The following is a 23,506-nucleotide window of genomic DNA, read 5'->3' on the forward strand; positions in this document are numbered from 1 at the left end:
ATTTTAAAAATAGCATTTGTAATGGACATAGATTTACATGACAATCAAAAGCCAAATAACCACTTACCGTTATAGACGGACATTTAGACAGCTGGTAAGAGAGCTAGAAGGATATTTAGGCAGCTGGTAAGAGAGCTAGACGGACATTTAGACAGCTGGTAAGAGGGCTAGACGGATATTTAGACAGCTGGTAAGAGGGCTAGACGGACATTTAGACAGCTGGTAAGATGGCTAGACGGACATTTAGACAGCTGGTAAGAGAGCTAGATGGACATTTAGACAGCTGGTAAGAGGGCTAGACGGACATTTAGACAGCTGGTGAGAGAGCTAGACGGACATTTAGACAGCTGGTGAGAGAGCTAGACGGACATTTAGACAGCTGGTAAGAGAGCTAGACGGACATTTTAACAACTGGTAAGAGGGCTAGACGGACATTGAGACAGCTGGTAAGATAGCTAGACGGACATTTAGACAGCTGGTGAAAGAGCTAGACGGACATTTAGACAGCTGGTAAAAGGGCTAGACGGACATTTTGACAGCTGGTAAGAGGGGTAGACGGACATTTAGACAGCTGGTAAGAGAGCTAGAAGGATATTTAGGCAGCTGGTAAGAGAGCTAGACGGACATTAAGACAGCTGGTAAGAGGGCTAGACGGATATTTAGACAGCTGATAAGATGGCTAGACGGACATTTGGACAGCTGGTAAGATGGCTAGATGGACATTTATATAGCTGGTAAGAGAGCTAGATGGACATTTAGACAGCTGGTAAGAGGGCTAGACGGACATTTAAACAGCTGGCGAGAGAGCTAGACGGACATTTAAACAGCTGGTGAGAGAGCTAGACGGACATTTAGACAGCTGGTAAGAGAGCTAGACGGACATTTTAACAACTGGTAAGAGGGATAGACGGACATTGAGACAGCTGGTAAGATGCCTAGACGGACATTTAGACAGCTGGTGAAAGAGCTAGTCGGACATTTAGATAGCTGGTAAGAGGGCTAGACGGACATTTAACCAGCTGGTGAGAGAGCTAGACGGACATTTAGACAGCCTGTAAGAGAGCTAGACGGACATTTAAACAACTTGTAAGAGGGCTAGACGGACATTTAGACAGCTGGTAAGATGACGGATATTTAGACAGCTGGTGAGAGAGCTAGACGGACATTTAGACAGCTGGTGAGATGGCTAGATAAACATTTAGAAAGCTGGTAAGAGGGCCAGATGGACATTGAGACAGCTGGTAAGAGGGCCAGACGGACATTTAGACAGCTGGTAAGAGAGCTAAAGGGACATTTAGACAGCTGGTGAAAGGGCTAGACGGACATTTAGACAGCTGGTGAGAGGGCTAGATGGACATTTAGACAGCTGGTAAGAGGGCTACCAACTGTCCAATAGTAAGAGAGCTAGGCAGACAGGGCTACCAGCTGTCCAAATGTCCGTCTAGCTCGTTTACCGTCAGAGTACCCGGGCTATTTACATAAGTGTATGAGACAACTTCAAAATCGGGCAAAAATGATACAAATATTCTGGCAAAATGTATTTTCATCCACTCAAAATTAGTTTTAATTCATATAAAAATATGCAGTGATTCGTTTCCAACCCTATATAGCTGTTTTGTAGTAATGGTAATGACACAGAGTAAATGTTTCTCCTTTTCTTCTTTCCTGACGAATGTAAATGAAGGAACAAAATGTCATAAATTGGTAATGTAGTTTTTCATTTCATTTTGTTTTATTTTATTTACATGATTAACAAGTTAACAACATGATGATACAAATACTATATGTCTTAGCTTTTAGGTGAACGACAGAGTTGACATTGTGACTGAGACTCCAAAGAAAGACACGTCCTCGTGTGTAGGGAATAATTTTTATAAAGTAAAGTTCTTATACAATGTTTGAAATAGTTGTTCCGCGTCCGAAATGTATCACAAATATACTGTTTCATCTATCAGACAAGTTTTTCGCTTGTACCGTACTTTCGTTGAGTCAGCTGGTTAGCGTTCACGTTGTCTGAGGCAATTCTAGATGGGCGTCTTGTGTTCGAATCCAGTCACAATCAGTGATGGTGTTGTCGTCGGTATAAATGTATACAAGGTTTTGGCGATATGAACCTCAAGCTTACATTTTAGTTTTAATTTTCATTTATTTGTTATTGATAATTAATAATAAAAATTGATAGATATTGAAATAAGTACATGTACATTTGAGTTAGCATTTAGAAAAGAATATTTTAAAAATAGCATTTGTAATGGACATACATTTACATGTCAATCAAAATTTCTTTTGCCAAATAACCACTTAACGTTATAACAGACCTTGTCGCTTGGAAAATTCTGTTTTGAAGAATTCTGTGGTTAGGTAGTCGTCCGGATTATTATTTTTGTTGACACGAATATTGATGCATTTCTGTTGGTCTAGCTGCTCTGAAAGTTCTATTTTGATTAGAAAATGTTCTTTTTTGCAAGACTGTGCTTGTTTCAATTGTATTTGATTCAGTTGTATTTGTCTGTACTTAACTGTAAGAGTCATGTAGATTGTGTTGTAGTCGCTTCGATAGAGAGTCAGGTAGATTTCCATTGTACTCGTTTGGCTGTAGGTCGATATAGATATTGATGTGATCATACATTAGGTGATATTGAATTGAAATACGTTGTGGCCATCAACGATCTCAACTATCGCATGTATACTCAAAGGCAAAAGGTATTGTGACATGGATTGTTTGCAGTAATAAATTTTTGTGTATGGATTTATGGATGTAAACCAGAGATATTGTGCATGAAACAGCTCAAAGAAATGCAACCAAGTAGTTGTTGCAGTAATTGCATGCTTTGTGTAAGAAACATGGAATATTCGGGAGAAATGCTGTCCAGTGTTCACCATAAAAGGCCAGACATTCAGTCGCAAATTATTGCAACTCTGTACAGCTTTCAGAAGTCCAGAAGGCAGAAAAACACCATTAGTGAACTGTTTGGTGCAATTTCGTTATGCCACGCCTCAGTAAAAATGACAGATGGCGAGTCATAAGGGATGCTTGACTCTGGGACCTCGCAGCGTGACGTCACACGTCAATTCAACGTCCACAGAAGCACCATATAGCACTTATAGAAACGATATCAACAAAACATCCATGTCAGGGACCGTCCCCGTAGCGGCCGACCACCCGTGACAACCCCTCGCCAAGACACATGGATCCGAACCACGATATGCGAAACAGGTTCCAGCTAGCAACCCTCACAGCCCGTACCATCCCTTTCTCTAGCGTTTAGTGGCCTCAGTGAAACGACGGTGCCAGGCCTGTATCAATGCTCAAGGTGGACACACTTGCTACTGACTGTGAGAACTTCGCTCTGGGTCCCCTCTAGTGATGTGGGTCATTTGCATATGGCAGGTGCGCCCTTTTCATGGACTATTGCTTGTTTCCATTCCTTAGGACATTTCTCTTTTTATGTTATAACGTTTCATACACGGCAGTAAAAACTTATCATCAGTTATCTTTGTCTTTTGTGTGTCACAATAACTTTTGCCTTTGAATATACCTTGGTGAACTCGCTTGGCTATAAAGTAAGATACATTTTGCCCTATTCTCTGTGCTTGACCGAATGTTTCTTGCCGGATTCTCTTGATTACGAGAGTGCTGAATCTTACCATCGGATCTCCACCAATTAACACACAGTCATTGTTCTCCTTTTCGTCTTCTCTGTCGAATGTAAATGAAGAAACAAAAAGTCATAAGTTGCTGATGTAGTTTCTTACGTTCTCTTCCAACATCAAACACGATTAACAAGCTAACAACACGGTGATGCACATACTATATAAGTCTAGGCTTTTAGGTGAACGATAGAGTTGACTCCCAAATCAATGACAGCAGAGGTGTCCTTATTTATAGCACACATACTAAACACGTTGTCCAGGTAATAATATATAGTTGTGATGGTGGACTCATTAAAACGCCTGCTAAAATCCGTGACAACAATTAAACTACATCGTGTCTTTGATTACTTGTAACATATTTAATTTGTGCTCAACGCTAATTGGTCTGACTGGCAGGTCGCTAACTCAGTAACCACGGCAGATGTTAGTTTACCAATTAACCAATTTTAATCTAGGCACTTGTAAAAATAAATTTATAAACTGTATTGTTATAAAGTTGAAGTTTTAGCACTGTGACAGTAATATGAATAAATGTTTTTATTCAGATTCGGCCATTTTTGTTTAATTCGGGCAAAAGCCAGCCTGCCCCCACCCCCTACAAAAATGAGAGCCCGTACGCCTGTGGCTATTTAAGAGACTACTCCTGATAAATCAGATTGACTGGAATGATTACTAAAAACATGTAACGAAGGCAAAGGAGGAAGCAGTCGTTGCAATAATATATGTGGCCTTGGTGATTGTCTGTAATATTTAGATATGTTATCAATATTTTACGACTTCTAAAAAAACTGAAGAGGTGACATATAAATGTGTTAATTCAACGGTATACGAGGTACATTGTTGGAAAAAGTTAATAAATACTCTAGCTCTATGCTGAGTTTTTACGTGTGTGACCATTTCTCACAAACTATAGACTATTCCATAAAAATTAACTTTTAACAAATAAGTGGATGTTCATGACAATATGAGCTTTCAATGTTTTAATTAGTTTATTTAAATTTTTGAAATTAATATTTGATTTTTAAAATGAGTAGACTGAAATAATCACGATTTAAATGTTTTAAAACTCCAAACCGTTTTTTTCCGTGGAATTCTTCCTTTAATAATGGTAGTACCTAATAATATATATATATATATATATATATATATATATATATATATATATATATATATATACAGACAGACCTCGTTACAACAACCATATTCGTCTCTGTGTCATTTTGTCGTTATATCGAAATTGCCGTTATATCAAAGGTGGCTGGAAAAAAAGTCACAGGAAAAAAAGTCACAGAAAAAAGTCACAATTTAGTATAGATTCAGCAGCCAGTCTGCTCCTGTTCTGTGGAACGTTAATGGTGTCACCATCCTCGTATGAACAACTTGTGTGAAGGTTGAAACAACATGTTTTTCAACCTCAACCTGGCGGGTTATTGGATGGTTTCAACATGAGCAGGCGACAGTGAGCACCATCATCCAGTAGGATGTTGTTGGCAACCCACCTCGACGACAGGTTCGACGACGCTATGTGCAGTTGCAAGAGCGCCTTTGCAACCTGTGTGTCGATCGTCTTGAGGACCGCAAGCCTGTGACAGAATTTCTCCGTCGCATCAGGTGGAACATCCGTTTAAACTATCAACATTGAAAACAAAGAATATTGACTAAAACTCTCAGTGACAAAATATGTTCGATCTGTCTTTCATTTCCTAATATATTTTTTTAAGTAAAAATTGCGACTTTTTTTCCCTGTGACTTGTTTTCCTGTGGGGGTTTTTCTATGACTTTTTTACCTGTAACTTTTTTTCTAGATTCGTATCGAATTGTCATGAGTTATCGAAATTGCCAAAATAACGTCACAAAAAATACTAATTAATATTAACTGATGATTGAATAGTATTTAAATAATTAATGCATTGCAATGATTATTAAAAACAACAAATACACGTACATACATTAAATATGTTTTTAAAAAACATCATTAAATGTATTAAACAAGGCGCATTCACCATCAGTCTAATCATTGCTTCGTTAAAGACATCTCCAATTGGTACCTGTTTCATTTACAAAATATCACGGAAATAGAAGTTTTTATTGTTCGAAGTTAATCCTTTAATTGGTTAATTAAAGGCTTATTTGCAAAAGCAATACATGTCTACAGATTTCGCAGACATCGGTAGCTCAGACAGCATGTGATACAGTCAGCTCACTACGAGGTCAAGTATTCCAAGTGGCTGTGTGTGTACTGCCAACGTCCTTCGGTATCTGTGATTATGTACTTTCGTTGTAAAGAAGTGTTTTCAGATGTCGAATGCATCTTTGTTCCTAAATTGCTCTGTCGGTGTCGGAAGGTGTGAATTCCGGTGTAATGAACATAATAACACTGATGTACGTTTGTTCCCGACAATTTGTGGTCGGATGGTGTAAATGTCGTAGTAACGACGGTCTTTGTAACGAGGTCTATATAACTACTCAAAAGAATTTAAGGGTCAAAAATGTATAACCAAATAAGTTTCAGAGTGTATTAGATTGATGATGTAAACTACACCAAAAGTTTTATTTATTGTTCCATATTTACAAAAAACCACAAATAAACGTCACTGTATACAAGAAAGTCACATGACATGCTGTCAAAATTGAAGGTTGTCAAACATGGATTTTACACAGTAGAACATTCGTTTAATAGTGTGTGAATCCACCCCTGGCGCGAATACACTCGACACATCGTTGCCTCATGCCGTTGATCAGACGTCTGAAGAACTCTTGGGGAATGGCCTGCCACTCTGCCATACGAAGTTGACCCAGATCATGAAGGTTGGCCGGAAGGGCATGGTTATCCCGAACTCTCCTGCCTAATTCGTCCCAGGCGTTCTCTATTGGGGCCAAGTCAGGCGAATATGCTGGCCAATCCATCCTGGCGATACCTTGTTGTCTGAGAAAGTCCGTTACCACCCTGGCGCGGTGGGGTCTGGCATTGTCATCCTGCAGAACTGCCCCGCCGCCAATCTGCTGAAGGCCTGGGAGAACCAGCGGCCGGATAATCTCATTCAGATAGCGGATTCCATTCAGATTGCCATCCACCACATAGAGGGGGGTCCTGTGGATAGAGATGCCGCCCCACACCATGACGCTGCCACCACCGAACCGGTGACGTTGTCTAACGTTAACGTCAGCGAAGCGCTCCCCAGGACGTCTGTAGACACGAGCCCGACCGTCGTTGAACTGGAGACTAAACCTGGACTCATCAGTGAACATCACTCGAACCCACTGAACACGTTGCCACCGCAGATGAAGCGTGCACCAGTGACGTCTGGCCGTTCTGTGACGTGGTAGGAGTGGTGGTCGAACAGCCTGGCGACGGCAGCGTAGATTATTGGCTCTCAGACGATTGCGTATGGTTTGATCAGACACTCGAGTTCCAGTCGCAGTCCGCAGATTGTCACGTAATCCGCGTGCAGTGGTTGTGCGTTGACGTAGAGCCATATTGGTGATGTAGCGGTCCTCTCTAATTGTAGTGCTTCGGGGTCTTCCCGAACGTGGACGATTTCGAACAGAATTCGTTGCTTGGTACCGTTGCCACAGTCGGCCAACGACACTCTGACTGACACCAAGTCTCAGAGCAACATTTCTTTGCGTATTGCCATCTGAAGCCAAGCAATAGCCCTTCCTCGATCTTCGATAGTCAGTTGAAGTCGTACAAATGTCGAATTTGGAGTGTGCACCGTACACAAACGCAAGCTCCAATTATACGGAAATTCAGCATTGGGAACATGGAATACACGTGCAAAGCGTGCAAATGAAGCGCTTTGTGAAAAAGCAAGTTATGGGCACTTAGCAGACCTTTCGCTTTCGCCCTAATTTACGTGCAAATGTAAGCATGTTTTCGCCATTAGAACTAGTCGACAGTGTCAATGACAGTGGAGTTTAAATCATTTATGGGTTGCTTAGACCCACTTTCGTCAAAATGGAACAATACCATGCGTGACATTATGGTCTAGCTAATATAATTGACATTCAGAAAATAATGTCGAAATATCGTCTGACCCTTAAAGGAAACATGACACGTGACCATATTATAGCTCATTTTAAAAGAAAAATGATATAAAAATAATATACAAATAACTTTATAACAATAAAATACGTGTAGTTAACTTAAAATGAAGAAATTACGCTAATCAGTATCAAAGTACGATTTATGCATATTTCTTCGTGAGCGTTCGGAAAAAAAGGGAAGTGACGTCAGAGCCGCTGTACTCTTCCATTGTTGTTAACTGTTTATATATGGAGTAAGGGGCTTACGATCTTTTCAGTCCAACAGTGCCGTACTGCGCGGCCTTTGGGTGTAAAAATAAACAGTTTAAACGATCGGGATTGTCTTTTTATGGTTTTCCAAAGGATTGTATCCGAAGAAAGACGCGTGTATTTTATCGCAAAAGAAATGATTGGACACCAACACCGCATAGTACTTTGGTGTCAGCCTATTTACAGCCCGGAGCCCGAACGTTACCCGGAGACAAAAACAGTACTCTGTTGCGAATGCCGAGGTGTACTTTGTACATATTTGGCACAAAGATACACCTCAGCATGATGTATTTATATATGTTAAAACAAAAATGTAGAATTTTTTATTTACTTATTTTTTTGGAAAAAAAAAGGATTTTTCATGTATGGGCTGTAGGCCTACATAACAAAATCTGTATTTGCCGTCCGAAGAAGGAAACGTCAATAAGTAATTAAATATGGCATATACAAACATGGGATTTGGCATGAGGATACATCTCAGTACGATGTATTTAAATATGTTTTTAAAAAATGTGTAGAAAACAATAATAATTTTAAATAATGTTTTTAATCTTCGGGCGGAATACGTCACAAAAACGTTCCTCATCGCCCGAAGCCCCAAAGCAACACGAAGTTCAATACAAAATAAACCACTACTGTCGGTGTCGAAATAACTATTATGTTTCATCCACGGGCTGACTTGAGAATCGGAGTGTTGTTTTAGTTAATTGGTCCTTTCTTTCCGTGGCCTGCACATGTGATTCCTGATTGGCAGGTGTAAATTGCAGGGTATCGACCAGGTAAGTGATTACCACGGTCTAGACATACGCACAAAATACGTGCCAGTTTTTTTAAGATCACAGGGTATTGTGGCGTAACCTGTCGCGACTATAGTACAATGTTAATGGACATTATCAGCCGCCCTGCTTCATTACTGTAAATAATGCTGTAAAACCCTTGATTAAGTAGACTTTCCCATCTAAAATTACAAAACTGACCAATTACGTAGTACCAAAGAAAAGAAAATTATCACTTGGGTATCGTGAGTGGTCGTTTTTACTCTAACGCACCCTACCAATAGGCCTAATAATATGCTACTTTTTTTTATGAGAGAAAAATACTATAACCCCATTTCGTTCTATTGATGCAAATAGAAATATATTTAGTTTAAAAGTTGATTATACTCTCAAGTCATTTATGTTGTTTTACAAGCCAGGTTAATGAAAGTGAAGCGCCTTGTCGTAAATTAGAGCGTTTGTTTACACTGTGCATACAGATTTCATTATGTACAGCCCGAACATAAAAAAAATGCGATATTTTCTAAAAAAAAAACCAATTTTTTTTTGTCCTACATTTATATTTTTTTACATATTTAAATACATCATATCGAGGTGTATCTTTATGCTAAATATGAACAGTATACACCTCGGCATTAGCATCCGAGTTTTGGTTTTGTCTCCGGGTTACTTTCGGGCTCCGGGCTGTAAATTGGTCGACCGGTCTGGTCTGGCACCATCAGTTTCTCCACCCTCCGACTCGCTATCCGTTTTTTCTTCAGTATCACTGTTGTAAGTAAATGTGTGTCTTTCTTCATTTACTAACAGCTCATATTGATACGGCAAAACGTTTTGCGAACGAACACTCATTGTTTTGGTAAGCTGTGCAAGTCTTAGATTCTTTATGAGTGGTACGGACTAATGCTTTTAAGTGTAAGGCGTCAGATCAAGCGACGCGTCTCTGACGTCACGGACCTCGTGATTGCCCTGCTCATTAAAGATCGGCAATTTCCGCTAAGAGCTCGTATCTGGGGTTCTTTTATGGAGATATTTTAAGTAATTAATTTTTTATAATTTTTTTTTTTAGGTGGTTCAATTTATAATTAATTGTACATGGTTGGTGCCAAATATGGTTTACGTGACATGTTTCCTTTAAATTCTTTTGAGTAGTATATATATATATATATATATATATATATATATATATATATATATATATATATATATATAATACAATCAAACCTGTTCTAGCGGCCACCTGTATTCAGCGGTCACCTGCCTTAAGCGGCCACTTTTTTCCCTCCCAAACGATTTATAACGTAAATGCACCTGTACTAAGCGGTCACCTGTCTAGCGCGGCCACCAAAATCGGATCCCAAATCGCTAAAATACCTGTATTAAGCGGCCACAGTAAATGTTTACTATTATATAAAAGGGATATGACTCTGGAAAACATCTAATTGCCTCTGGGCAGTCTACGCTTGACATTTGTAGATTCACTTACTATGACAATACACCGCATGAAGTAGAAATTAAATAACTAAATGGAAAGAGAAAACAAACTTGTTGAGAACGGGGTATTTAATACATTTCAGTTGCAATTTTTCCTGAAGGAGGCGATATTTGAAAAGTTTATTTATAGTAAACTGAAGCACACATCCATTAATTAGCAGTATAGACGCTAAAACAAGAAACATCAACATATGTTTTAAATACTATATGTCGCAACCTGTAATCAGCAGCCACCTTTCTTAAGCAGCCACTTTTATCTACACCCTTGTGTGACCGCTTAAGACAGGTTTGACTGTGTGTGTGTGTATATATATATACAGTATGGTTTATGATTTCAGATCGAAATTGAGACGATTTTGAATCTTGGTGTATCACAATCCCGCATTATTTATGCGAATCCATGTAAACAGAAATCATTCATACGCTATGCAGCAAAACACAACGTGAACACAATGACATTTGACAACGAAGCAGAGCTGTACAAGATCAAAGAGTTCTTCCCAGAAGCCAGGTAAATTGAAGAGGCGTGTAATTATTTTAATTACGCAGGTGTTGTTGGTTTCTTGTCATCAAGAAGCAATCATCCCTTCTTGGAAAATAAAATACCGGTACCAGATAATTAAAACAACATGATCTTAAAACAATTAATGAACAACAAGCATATATCTTTGATTCGTTCTCTTTCTTTTTCAGGTTGGTTCTACGCATCTTGCCTCCAGCTAATTTTAAGGTTCGGTTTCACCTTGGAGTGAAATTTGGATGTCACCCAAAGAAGGCTGCTGATCTGCTGGCAAAAGCTAAAGAACTTGGGCTCAATGTCGTAGGAATTAGGTACATTATATTCATTCTATATTTTAACTAAAGATGGCGAAGTTGTTCCCCCAAATGATACTAACTTATTGAAGCCTAGCTACTGGTCATTCTGTTCATAGATCGGTTGTTTTATAACATTGGCAATTAAGTTACAGTACCGTACATCATATAATCATAACATTCAAGCTCGTATCTTTGCAGAGAGTCAAAGTAATCTTTTTACTATGTCATGACGATATGTTTTCATAAATCATTCAAAATCAGTTACAAATATTTCATTTTGCTTGCCTCAGTTGTAAGGTGTAATGCACTCCAATGTTTTTATGACTGTTTTAACATGAACCTATCTGTTGATTCTACCAAGATGGAGTTGTAGTAGTGTTTATAGAAAGTGCTCCAACTGGTAGTAGCTAGTGGGAATTTCCCTATTAGCTGAGTTGGTAGAGTTACATTTGGAGCCGACGTAGGGACTGGGTGTGTTTTTAACACAAGAATACAATTATAACCTAGTTAGAACCCGTAACAGTTCAACTGCCCGTGGCCTACAGCTCCGGGGCGTATCTTCACTTAAGGGGTGGGGGGAGTATGTAGTAGTGTTTGTAGAAAGTGTTCCTACTGGCAGTAGCTAGTGGGAATTTCCCTATTAGCTCAGTTGGTAGAGATGGACTCTCGCACTGAGAGTTCGTGGTTCGAATCCCCTTAGTGGAGGTTGATTTTTCTGTTACAAAGTAGAAACAGACTTTCTGGTCCAGGTCCAAATTCATAAAATGAAAAGTAATCAAATTTCGTTTTGGTTTAAAATTTTAGACAAACAGTAGAATTCTCAACGACTCTTTGGTTTTAGGTTCTAGACCTAATTTCAAACTTAGTATTCCAATTCTCGCCCACCTCAAACTTCACCTCCCCCTTCTGCCTTGGACTTAGTCACTGGTATGACCAGAATTTGGGCCCAGGGTGACCGTGGTTCAATCTTAAGTACATATAGACACATTAATAGAATTTACAGACAGACAGACACAAATAGCATCCATCAGCTGTTAAGATGTGCTAAATGTGTCGATTCACAACTGGTTCTCAGATCGGATTCCCTGATTATGCTTTCTTCCTGTCTGGCACACATCAGAATATGTGCCCAAGACAGACGTACTACAGCAGCTTGCTCTGAATGTTGCACGTTAAATCATGTCCATGTCCTTGACTTGTGTACACATTGAAATGAATATTCCTTCGTTTGCTCTGAACTTGCACGTTAAATCATGTCCATGTCCTTGACTTGTGTACACATTGAAATGAATATTCATTCGTTTGCTCTGAACTTGCACGTTAAATCATGTCCATGTCCTTGACTTTTGTACACATTGAAATGAATATTCCTTCGTTTGCTCTGAACTTGCACGTTAAATCATGTCCATGTCCTTGACTTGTGTACACATTGATATGAATATTCATTCGTTTATAATGTTTGCATATGTTTAGTTTTCATGTTGGAAGTGAGGTTAAGGAGGCTGAAGCATATGCTGCAGGTGTTGAGCATGCGTACTACGTGTTTGAGTTAGGGCGGGAAATGGGTTTCAAATTTGAGCTGCTCGATATTGGAGGAGGATTTCCTGGAGTGGACACTACAGAAATCTCCTTCAAAGAGGTAAGAAACTCGTAATCTAAACAAAACAGTTACCTTGCTTCAAATCGTATCTCTGCACAAGGTAGAAAAGGGACGTTTTGACAAGGTTGTCACAGTTCACAGGAATCAATGTCATTTAACAATATTTAATTATGAATCGGGAATAAAACATTGAATAAGTGTAGGCTATTTAATTTATTTTCATTAACTTAGATTATTTTTAATATTGCCGGGGGTTTTTTGTTAGTTTTTTATGCTTTTTTTTACATACTATAAAAAAACCCCAATAATAATAATAATAACAAAATAAATAAATAAATAAATAAAATAAATAAATATAACCACAAGCGGTAATGACTGATTCCCAAACTATAATAGATGTACATTACTCAGACATATTTATAGGATATTTAATTACAGCAATAATTCCCCCCCCCCCCCCCCCCCCCCCCATCAACCCACATACATGCACACACTGTCACTTATTACTCAGACTTACTTAAATTATTTAATTATATGAATAATTACCCCCATCCCACATACACGGACACTAACCTAACCAACTACCAAATTTCAGCCAAACTCTCCCAGAACTTAATTTACAAAAAAAACAAAACAAACAAAAAACAATAATACTTTTTAAAAGTCCCACACATAAAAATCTATACGGGTCCTTTACGAACACACTGAGTTGAATATTGCCCACTGCATCTCGACCAGTTACCACGCATGCAGAATGTATTGCAGTTAGGATATTTCACCAAATGTCTTGCCATCTCGACCAGTTGCCAAGCAACATTGCACATGTATCATATTTTAGACTATTGCCCACTGCATCTAAATGATTAACCAGTTGCCACGCATGCAGAATTTATTGTAGTTAGACTATTGCCCACTGAAGAATCTCGACCAGTTGCCAAGCAGTGCAGAAGGGTATTGTAGTTAGACTATTGCCCACTGCATCTCGACCAGTTGCCAAGCATGCAGAATGTATTGTAGTTAGGCTATTGCCCACTGCATCTCGACCAGTTGCCACGCATGCAGAATGTATTGTAGTTAGACTATTGCCCACTGCATCTCGACCAGTTGCCAAGCATGCAGAATGTATTGTAGTTAGACTATTGCCCACTGCATCTCGACCAGTTGCCACGCATGCAGAATGTATTGTAGTTAGGCTATTGCCCACTGCATCTCGACCAGTTGCCACGCATGCAGAATGTATTGTAGTTAGGCTATTGCCCACTGCATCAATAGAACCTAATAATAATCCCACCCAAACAATAGGTTCCGAGCCTCGACCAGTTGCCACGCATGCAGAATGTATTGTAGTTAGACTATTGCCCACTGCATCTCGACCAGTTGCCACGCATGCAGAATGTATTGTAGTTAGACTATTGCCCACTGCATCTCGACCAGTTGCCACGCATGCAGAATGTATTGTAGTTAGGCTATTGCCCACTGCATCTCGACCAGTTGCCTAATAATAACGCAAAAAGAATGTATTGTAGTTAGACTATTGCCCACTGCATCTCGACCAGTTGCCACGCATGCAGAATGTATTGTAGTTAGGCTATTGCCCACTGCATCTCGACCAGTTCCCACGCATGCAGAATGTATTGTAGTTAGGATATTTCATTAAATGTCTTGCCATATTAACAAATAACATTGCACATGTTTCATATTTTACACGTTAATAAAGCAGTAAATGATTAATCCTAACATATAAATTTTATTTCTGTCAACGTCATAAATTTAAAGATACAAATAGCGCAAAAATGTGTAGGCCCCTATCAAGGTTCCGAGTTGGCTTGGGAACCAATCCCACCCAAAACTATCTTTCATTTGAAGAATCTATCTGTAAATCGACAGTTTACTGCACGCTAACAAGTAGATTGTAACAGGGAAAACAATATTTGTGTAAGATGAAAACTTCTCGAGTTACACTGATTTTCCCGTTTTAGAAATGAATCAAATTTATTTAATATTTTGATACGTTTTCGTAGATAGGCAGTAGAAATTAAATGTACAAACAGAAATTGTACATAATTCGCGATAAAGGCCAATACACATCACCTATATACACATTTAAAAAATACAATCAATGCCCCCGAAGTACCGAACTACCTACCAAAATTCAATTAAAATGACACAACAGAGGCTACAAAAAAATAATAATAATAAAATACTACTACTACTACTACTACTTCTACTACTACTATCAGCGGAAAACGCTTACGGAACCTAATAATCCCATCCAAAACAATAGGTTCCGAGCCTTGGCTTGGGAACCTAATAATAATCCCACCCAAAACAATAGGTTCCCAGCCTTGGCTTGGGAACCTAATAATAATCCCACCCAAAACAATAGGTTCCCAGCCTTAGCTTGGGAACCTAATAATAATCCCACCCAAAACAATAGGTTCCCAGCCTTAGCTTGGGAACCTAATAATAATCCCACCCAAAACAATAGGTTCCCAGCCTTAGCTTGGGAACCTAATAATAATCCCACCCAAAACAATAGGTTCCCAGCCTTAGCTTGGGAACCTAATAATAATCCCACCCAAAACAATAGGTTCCCAGCCTTAGCTTGGGAACCTAATAATAATCCCACCCAAAACAATAGGTTCCCAGCCTTAGCTTGGGAACCTAATAATAATCCCACCCAAAACAATAGGTTCCCAGCCTTAGCTTGGGAACCTAATAATAATCCCACCCAAAACAATAGGTTCCCAGCCTTAGCTTGGGAACCTAATAATAATCCCACCCAAAACAATAGGTTCCCAGCCTTAGCTTGGGAACCTAATAATAATCCCACCCAAAACAATAGGTTCCCAGCCTTGGCTTGGGGTAGGTTCCCAGCCTTGGCTTGGGAACCTAATAATAATCCCACCCAAAACAATAGGTTCCCAGCCTTAGCTTGGGAACCTAATAATAATCCCACCCAAAACAATAGGTTCCCAGCCTTAGCTTGGGAACCTAATAATAATCCCACCCAAAACAATAGGTTCCCAGCCTTAGCTTGGGAACCTAATAATAATCCCACCCAAAACAATAGGTTCCCAGCCTTAGCTTGGGAACCTAATAATAATCCCACCCAAAACAATAGGTTCCGAGTCTTAGCTTGGGAACCTAATAATAATCCCACCCAAAACAATAGGTTCCGAGTCTTAGCTTGGGAACCTAATAATAATCCCACCCAAAACAATAGGTTCCCAGTCTTAGCTTGGGAACCTAATAATAATCCCACCCAAAACAATAGGTTCCCAGCCTTAGCTTGGGAACCTAATAATAATCCCACCCAAAACAATAGGTTCCCAGCCTTAGCTTGGGAACCTAATAATAATCCTAATAATAATCCCACCCAAAACAATAGGTTCCCAGCCTTAGCTTGGGAACCTAATAATAATCCCACCCAAAACAATAGGTTCCCAGCCTTGGCTTGGGAACCTAATAATAATCCCACCCAAAACAATAGGTTCCCAGTCTTGGCTTGGGAACCTAATAATAATCCCACCCAAAACAATAGGTTCCCAGTCTTGGCTTGGGAACCTAATAATAATCCCACCCAAAACAATAGGTTCCCAGCCTTGGCTTGGGAACCTAATAATAATCCCACCCAAAACAATAGGTTCCCAGCCTTAGCTTGGGAACCTAATAATAATCCCACCAAAAACAATAGGTTCCGAGCCTTGGCTTGGGAACCTAATAATAATCCCACCAAAAACAATAGGTTCCGAGTCTTGGCTTAACCACGACACCTCCGTTTACATGTTCAGATTGCCGACGTTCTCAACACAGCGTTGGACAAATACTTTCCAGAGGGCGCTGGAGTAAAAATAATAGCAGAACCGGGAAGATACTTTGTGGCGTCAGCCTTCACGCTAGCAGTTAACGTCATCGCCAAACGCAGTGCACTACAAGGCAAACCAGACTACGGTAAGACTGACGTACTCTATACTTTAAAATAAAGTCATTCTAGATAGTTTCTGTTAAAGGAAAGGTCAAGCAAGGCATTTGGTCTTGTAGACATATTCAACGATATTTAAAGGTCCAGGCTTGTCGAAAACGTAATTCACTATTGTTTGGTATCTACATATACCTTTTACAACATATATGAAGTATCAATAAAACAAATTCTAACCGTTTTTTTATATATTCGCAATAGGCCTAACGAGTCACGTTTTCCCCATCGCTTGCCAAAATTGCCCCTGACTCCAAGAGCCAAGTCACGTGACCCCGTGGCAAGGTACTAATCTGCTGCATACTCTGAAATCGTGATTGTGCACAGCCTTTCACACCTGACCTGACCTTTTCACACGTTTGATTTGGAACGGGTGAGTTGGGTTTTTCAAACGCGAAAAGGTTATTCCAGTGAAATGAATTGTATCAATGGAATATTCTTTTGGAGATAGTTTTCAAATGTGAAACATGGTTTGGGTGTACCAAAGCTGCAGTTAACGGCAAGCGAAGTTTGCATGCTTTTCCGAACTTTAGTAGCTCAGTGGAAATGGAAAGGACTAGCACGATTGCATAGTATTAGCCCAAGTAATTTTCTGGCAATCGCTGCCCACCACACGGTAGTCAATGATTCTCGCCCTAATACCACAACAATCCTATGTTTGACGTCAAATACCTTTACATCGATCATTTTCGAGCTACTTCATTAAAAAAAATCCACATATTAATCACTAATACAAACACTACAGAAACAAATTCGACAACAGCACACACATTCAGCTAAACGTCAGGACACTCCGTCGCAAGAATTACAAAGATCGCTGATCTATAGCGTGACGTAGGTCACGTGATCGCCCACTGGGTGATTCCGCCTTACACAAAGTTACAGGGGCCGTCTCATACCAAGCGACGTTACAACATGGAAGAGTTGGCTAATGCCGTTTTGGAAGAATTTGGATTTAATTACATACGAACCCAGTACCTGTCAGCGTTAGTACGATGGCTTAACCACTACATCACAGAGGACGGTCGGAAACACGGATTCAGCTTTGCCTTTAAATCAACGCCATCAACTACACTCCATTAATGTTATAGGCGTCCTCTATTATAAAATCCTAGATAGATCACCACCTGAATTGTAAACCCGAATCACTGTGATCTTGCCATTACCCACAGGGAAAGCAGAAAGTGCACTGCATCCGATTCTTAGAAATATCTTCTTCTTTTTTTTTTTTTCTTTTTTTTTTTTTTGGGGGGGGGGGGTTATGCATTCGGAATATTATTGTTTTAATTATACTGGGTGTTTGAGGGTAAAGCTTTTTTTAACAATATATGTGCACATTCATATTTCAATACAAAATCACTTTTAGAATTATCGAGTTCTGTATATAGAATGGCCAAGGCTAACATTAACACATTTGTCGAAGAATAGTCCATTTAGTCTGCCTTCGTTTCATTGCAATATCTTTGTTTTGTAGATGTCTGTCTGAATTTCACGAGGTGGTTATGTTTTACTTCAGATGATGGTCAAGAGATGATGCCGGCATCACCGAACAGTGAGCCAGGATACATGTATTATGTTAATGATGGACTGCATGGCTCATTCAACTATCTACTGTTTGATCACGATAAGGTCCAACCACATATAGTCCGGGTATGTTTACTTTAGATTTCGTAATATCTAAGAACTGACGTACTAGTATATATCCACCGAACGTACGCGTTTCACTCCAGATACACCACGTACGGTACATAACCAGAGGTGGGGAAGGCAAGCAGATTCGCTCATGAAAATGCTGAATGATGTCCTTTTAGTTTAGAAGTGGTCTGAAAAGAAAACTGTATTAGTGACCAGACATTGCGATCAACTAGATTCGGGCATTTTCGTTTAATTCGGGCAAAAGTTAGCCTGTCCCCGTCCTCCTACAAAAATGGGAGCCCGTGCGCATATGGTCATAGAATATGTCTCCTATTAGAGATAGACCACTTAAAGCAAATATTCTGACGCATTAACCTCGTGCTGGGACACTATGATGGATAAGAACGGACCCCTCCCCCACCCCCACCCCCCACCCCCACCCCAAATGCGTTTTAACAGCTAGTAGCAAAGAGTGTCCCATGCGATGTTATATTAATTCGCAAACTAGTCCCAGATGTCACGAAAGGTATTACTAGTATGTGTACGAAATATGTTACTGTGATAATATATGTTCTGATAGTCTGTTAGAGTTAATGTAGTTCCATTAAATATGAATGTTATTCAAAAAACGTTTTACTATATATACATTGGTCGTGGTCAAGAAAAAAGTCGCCACATTGGTTTTAAAAAATAGTCACTTTCAGAATTTGTAGCTGCTTTAAAAAAAAAAATCGCCACATTTATATTCATTTAATCAATTAAAAAGAACATGTCTTTTTGTTCTTTTATATGTATTACATCAAATACATGGCAGATATATAAACATTTCAAGTATATTCATCTCAAAACTATTACTTTTTAATATATCAATTAATAAAGCTTATCCAGTAACGTGTCGTCTCAAAACTATTACTTTTTAATATATCAATTAATAAAGCTTATCCAGTAACGTGTCGGCTTGTTTGTTCAATTACATTCACCAACCATGGGTCCACATAAAATGTTATGTATATACTCTTTCAAACTACATATTAGTGGGGGGATTTGCTTGAGCAGGGAGGGGTTTCCAACCCCAAATCCCTCCCAAAATGAGCACTGCAGCCAGGTCGGTTTCCATATAAACGAGAGAGGAGGCAGTCTGGTTTTGCAATGTTTTTCAGTAGCAGAATAGACCTCTTTCACATTCCACTGCGCATGTGCCCGTTGCGGGGTAACTCGAGGACGCAAACCGCGAACTCACGCGAGATCTCGCAAAAATAGACCTGTGGACAAGTTGGGGGCATAGACAATGGGATGCCACGCAATAGGAATGTGAATATCTCCATGATTAATTATTCTATCAGTAGGGAACCCGACAATTCTGTCGACATCCAACAAAACTTATTGGAGACATTTGTGAATTATTGCTTATCACGAAATAAATATCGGATATTGGCTAAAATAATATTAATGTGTGCACGCGTGTATGTATGCAGATATTTATTATATTAACATGATTTAAATGTTTATAAAGCATTATACAGATAAATACATTCAGGATTCTTGTCGGGATTTCTTTTCACCAAGTTATTTAAAATTTTGTTCGGTATTTGGAATAAAATTAAATGATACATATGAAATTTGAGCTGTGGTATATAAAACATTAGAATCAGGCCCGTAGGAACGATATCTGGAGTTGGGGGAGGGGAGGGGGCACAATCTGTAGTGCAGGGACACAGTCTAGTGGGGGGGGGGGGGGGACAAAAGCCATATTTTAAACCGGGTTTATAAAAGTGGGGCTATAGTCCCCCCCCCCCCCCCCCCCCCCCCGACTTCTTGGTTGCTACCGACCTGAGAATGGTCAGAAATGTAACTGTATTGCATACACAGCTATTTAAATTCTAAGCAAGATTATTTAACCTAAGAAAGATGTAAGTTTTATTTATAACAGATAAGACTAGCCGACAGCTTGATAATATAGCTACAAACTCAGGATGGTCTCTTTCTCATAAACTTATGAGGGTTTACTATGTGCAGTCATAAGGTACCAGTCATAAGGTACTTCGTTTGAATGTCTGAAGCAAACATATTAAGTACCATGTCAGGCCCGTAGCCAGGTGGGATCGGGGGGGGGGGGGGGGGGTAGGTCGATCCCCCCACGCAGGATTGAGAGTTCCGCTCAAATGAAAAACCAAATCGGATTTTAAATATGAAAGTCCTTGTCCCTAAATGATCGGTATAACGTAACAAGAACATCTGTCTGAGGTTCCATTTGCTGAAAGTTCAATCCTCCTCAGTGGGCCCGTTTGATTATTTCCCGTCCCAACCAATGACCCATCAAAGGACGTCGTGCATGCTATCTTGTTTGTGGGATGTGAGAAGTATGCCATGTATCATTTATTGTAAATACATCCATTTTACATGCATACCACAACTTAATGCAACTTGTTAACGTATATTTCTCAACAAAAGTTCGTGTATTATTCTCGAGTGTAACCGGCGTCATCTCATTGTTTGGCAAGGGGTTCTATATATACGGCTCCGCGCCTTCGCTGCTCGCGTTTGATGAGTTCCGTTTCCATGAAATTTCGATTCCCCCTCCCCCGCTAATCATGCTTGCTACGGGCCTGAAGTTATAGACACTATTCATAAGTTAGACCAAACATCAAATTAGGATCGTATCGGGTTGCATGGGTCTACCATTCTGGAAAAGTTGCTGAACTTTATGTTATGTATAATCATGTACGTTATAAAAACGTGTGATACTTGCATACCATATCGATATATAAGACTTCTCCCTATACTTGTAAATGTGTATCAAAGTGCTGATGGTATTGCTAACGATCTCGAACAATAGTAACCAAACACTATTGTACATACAGATATATGTTTACTTCAAACTGATCTTAATGTAAAGAAGAAGATGTCATCTTCTAAATCCTTCAAAACAAACAACGCAAACAGCATGTCAACTTTTACATCTGTGTTTACATGTGATGTCAAACTTTGAGCCGCATTTACTCGGTTTTCGCCTGTGATGGCTCATATATGTTTTAAAACTTCGTAAATATCAGATATTATTTCAAGTGAAGTTGTATGTATCTGATATAAATGATAATGAAAATAAAATAAAATAAAATAAAATAAATAAATAAGTAAGTAAATAAACAAATACATAAATAAATAAATAAATTGTTGACAGACATGTAACATTGATTAGTAGTTGTACGACTGTCTTTTTGTAATGAAACGATAAGGGAAAATAGAGCTGTGATAAAGGTCTATGTGAGATAGGGGTTTTGTTGTTTTTTTAGGGGGAAGGGGAGGAATATTTTATTAAATTTTAAATACTGATACATGTGGAGAATTAAACATTACTGGAAATCCGCGTGAGTATTTAACTATAATTCTAATTGTTAAAAGTAAAAAACACATTCCACTAAAGTTAATTTTATTGTATGAATCTTTTAATTTTGCGTTGTTAAAATACCCTTGACAGGTGGCTTCAGAGACTTCGTCTAAGTTAATCTTTCACTGCTTTTGGTCTTAAACCATTCCGATGTAAACTTTAGTAGACCTTTTTTCGCAGCCATTTTACCATCTTATACGAAATATGTACGTTTGTCGTTAGAGATTCACAGCTCCTACGAAGCTACTCACGACGCTCATGACAACTGTCGACCATGCCCCCCAATTTGTATATAGCCTCCATACCGTCCAATTCAGCAAGGGTCGGTACTCTTCGCTCACATGCGCAATGGGAATGTGAACGAGGTCTATTAAGCCAATTTGTTGGGTTTTTAAAAACGTTTTTGGCATTAGGTAGAAATGTTTTGGTGATTTGGACGCTAACTTTGAACGGTTCGGTCGAAATATAATGGCTGGATTTTTTAAAACTATATACCCCCAATGACTATCCAATAATAAGATTACTATCAATAATATTTTTGATTAAGAATTATACAAAGGGTTATATTCATTGTGTTCCATGTAGGTCAACAGTAAGATGCCATATCAAATTGTTTATTGGCTGAATTAGCTACGGTTTAATTTAAGGTTACCACCCCAAAATAGGGCAATTGTTCAACCCAAATTTAAATAAAATGACACACATATAGATACAGATGCAAATGAAATAATACATTGAAAATTGCAAATATGAAAAAATTATGTTTGCTAAAATTGAGTAACAGTGCACACTGGAACCAGACGTACACATATCGCAAATATGCAAATAAATCATCAATGAAAATCCAATTCAAATAAAATTAAAATAAATAAATAAATAAACGGTACTGTTGTTGAGCGAGAAACTGCCGGTTCGTTATTTTGTAAATATGATTAAACACCCTCATCCTCTTAATATAAAACAACACTCCAAAATGCCCTGTAGGATGACTAAGAAACTATATGGAACTGGGGGGTTTTCTTATTTTGTTTTTCTTTTCCCTTTTGTACATCATAAATAGACAAATCTAAATAAAGTCTACAAACACTCCACTCCTAATAAACCCAATCTATTTTCAGATAACAATTCTACTTCCGGGTTAAAAAAAAATAAAAAAAAAACTCAGTGAGAAAAAGACTGGGAAACCTTTGGGAAAACAATATTTATATAAATGAATAAATCATGAAAACTTAGCTGTTACTGGTTCGGACGCATATTAGAATGAACTCTGTACACACGTGCTTCACCTTACATGCACATTTCGAATGTGCAGACTGATTTTGCTCATGAATATTCATGGACACTCTTAAACGAGTACAAAACTAACAAACATATTTTTCCTGCTTTACTGTGCACCGCAGGAAAATGCCATTGTTAAAAAGTATCCATGTCCGCAACTTTCAGTATTGTGTAGATTTACTCATGCGAGTGATTACACATCCAGCCGTGACGAATTCGTGTTGAACAGTCTTCATATAGCACACTAGAATCTCCAATCTGAAATTATAAAATAACACACCAGCAGTAAAACAGAAAACAGTTTAAACGTAGAGGGTTATAAGGTGGGAGGGTTTCATTTGTTTGTAAATACTCGACTTGAAAAGTTTTACTTTTAAAACTAACTTACGTCATACCTCAATATGACGTAAGTTATACCAATGTGATGTAACGTGAATATACAATATACAACATACTTGACAGCACACAAAGCCTAATACATTTGTTATTTCAAGCTTCTGAATATACATCTATTGCAATAATTAAGAAAGTCAATAAAACAATTTAATTTGCAAATAATTATATCGTTGTTACTTTGATAACTTCATTTAATA

General features: G+C 38.7%; 1 protein-coding gene across 1 annotated transcript in view; it reads left to right on the forward strand.

The window, feature by feature from the left end:
- LOC121378016 (ornithine decarboxylase-like) overlaps positions 1-23,506 on the forward strand; it is a 79,196-nt gene that overhangs the window by 48,828 nt on the left and 6,862 nt on the right. Inside the window, exons 5-9 of the mRNA XM_041506114.1 lie at positions 10,556-10,728; positions 10,911-11,048; positions 12,507-12,672; positions 16,428-16,587; positions 18,129-18,262. Of these exons, the coding sequence (XP_041362048.1) occupies positions 10,556-10,728; positions 10,911-11,048; positions 12,507-12,672; positions 16,428-16,587; positions 18,129-18,262 (771 nt within the window). The remainder of the gene's footprint in view (positions 1-10,555; positions 10,729-10,910; positions 11,049-12,506; positions 12,673-16,427; positions 16,588-18,128; positions 18,263-23,506) is intronic.

Source organism: Gigantopelta aegis, chromosome 7 (assembly GCF_016097555.1).
Source record: "Gigantopelta aegis isolate Gae_Host chromosome 7, Gae_host_genome, whole genome shotgun sequence".
Classification (NCBI taxonomy): domain Eukaryota; kingdom Metazoa; phylum Mollusca; class Gastropoda; order Neomphalida; family Peltospiridae; genus Gigantopelta; species Gigantopelta aegis.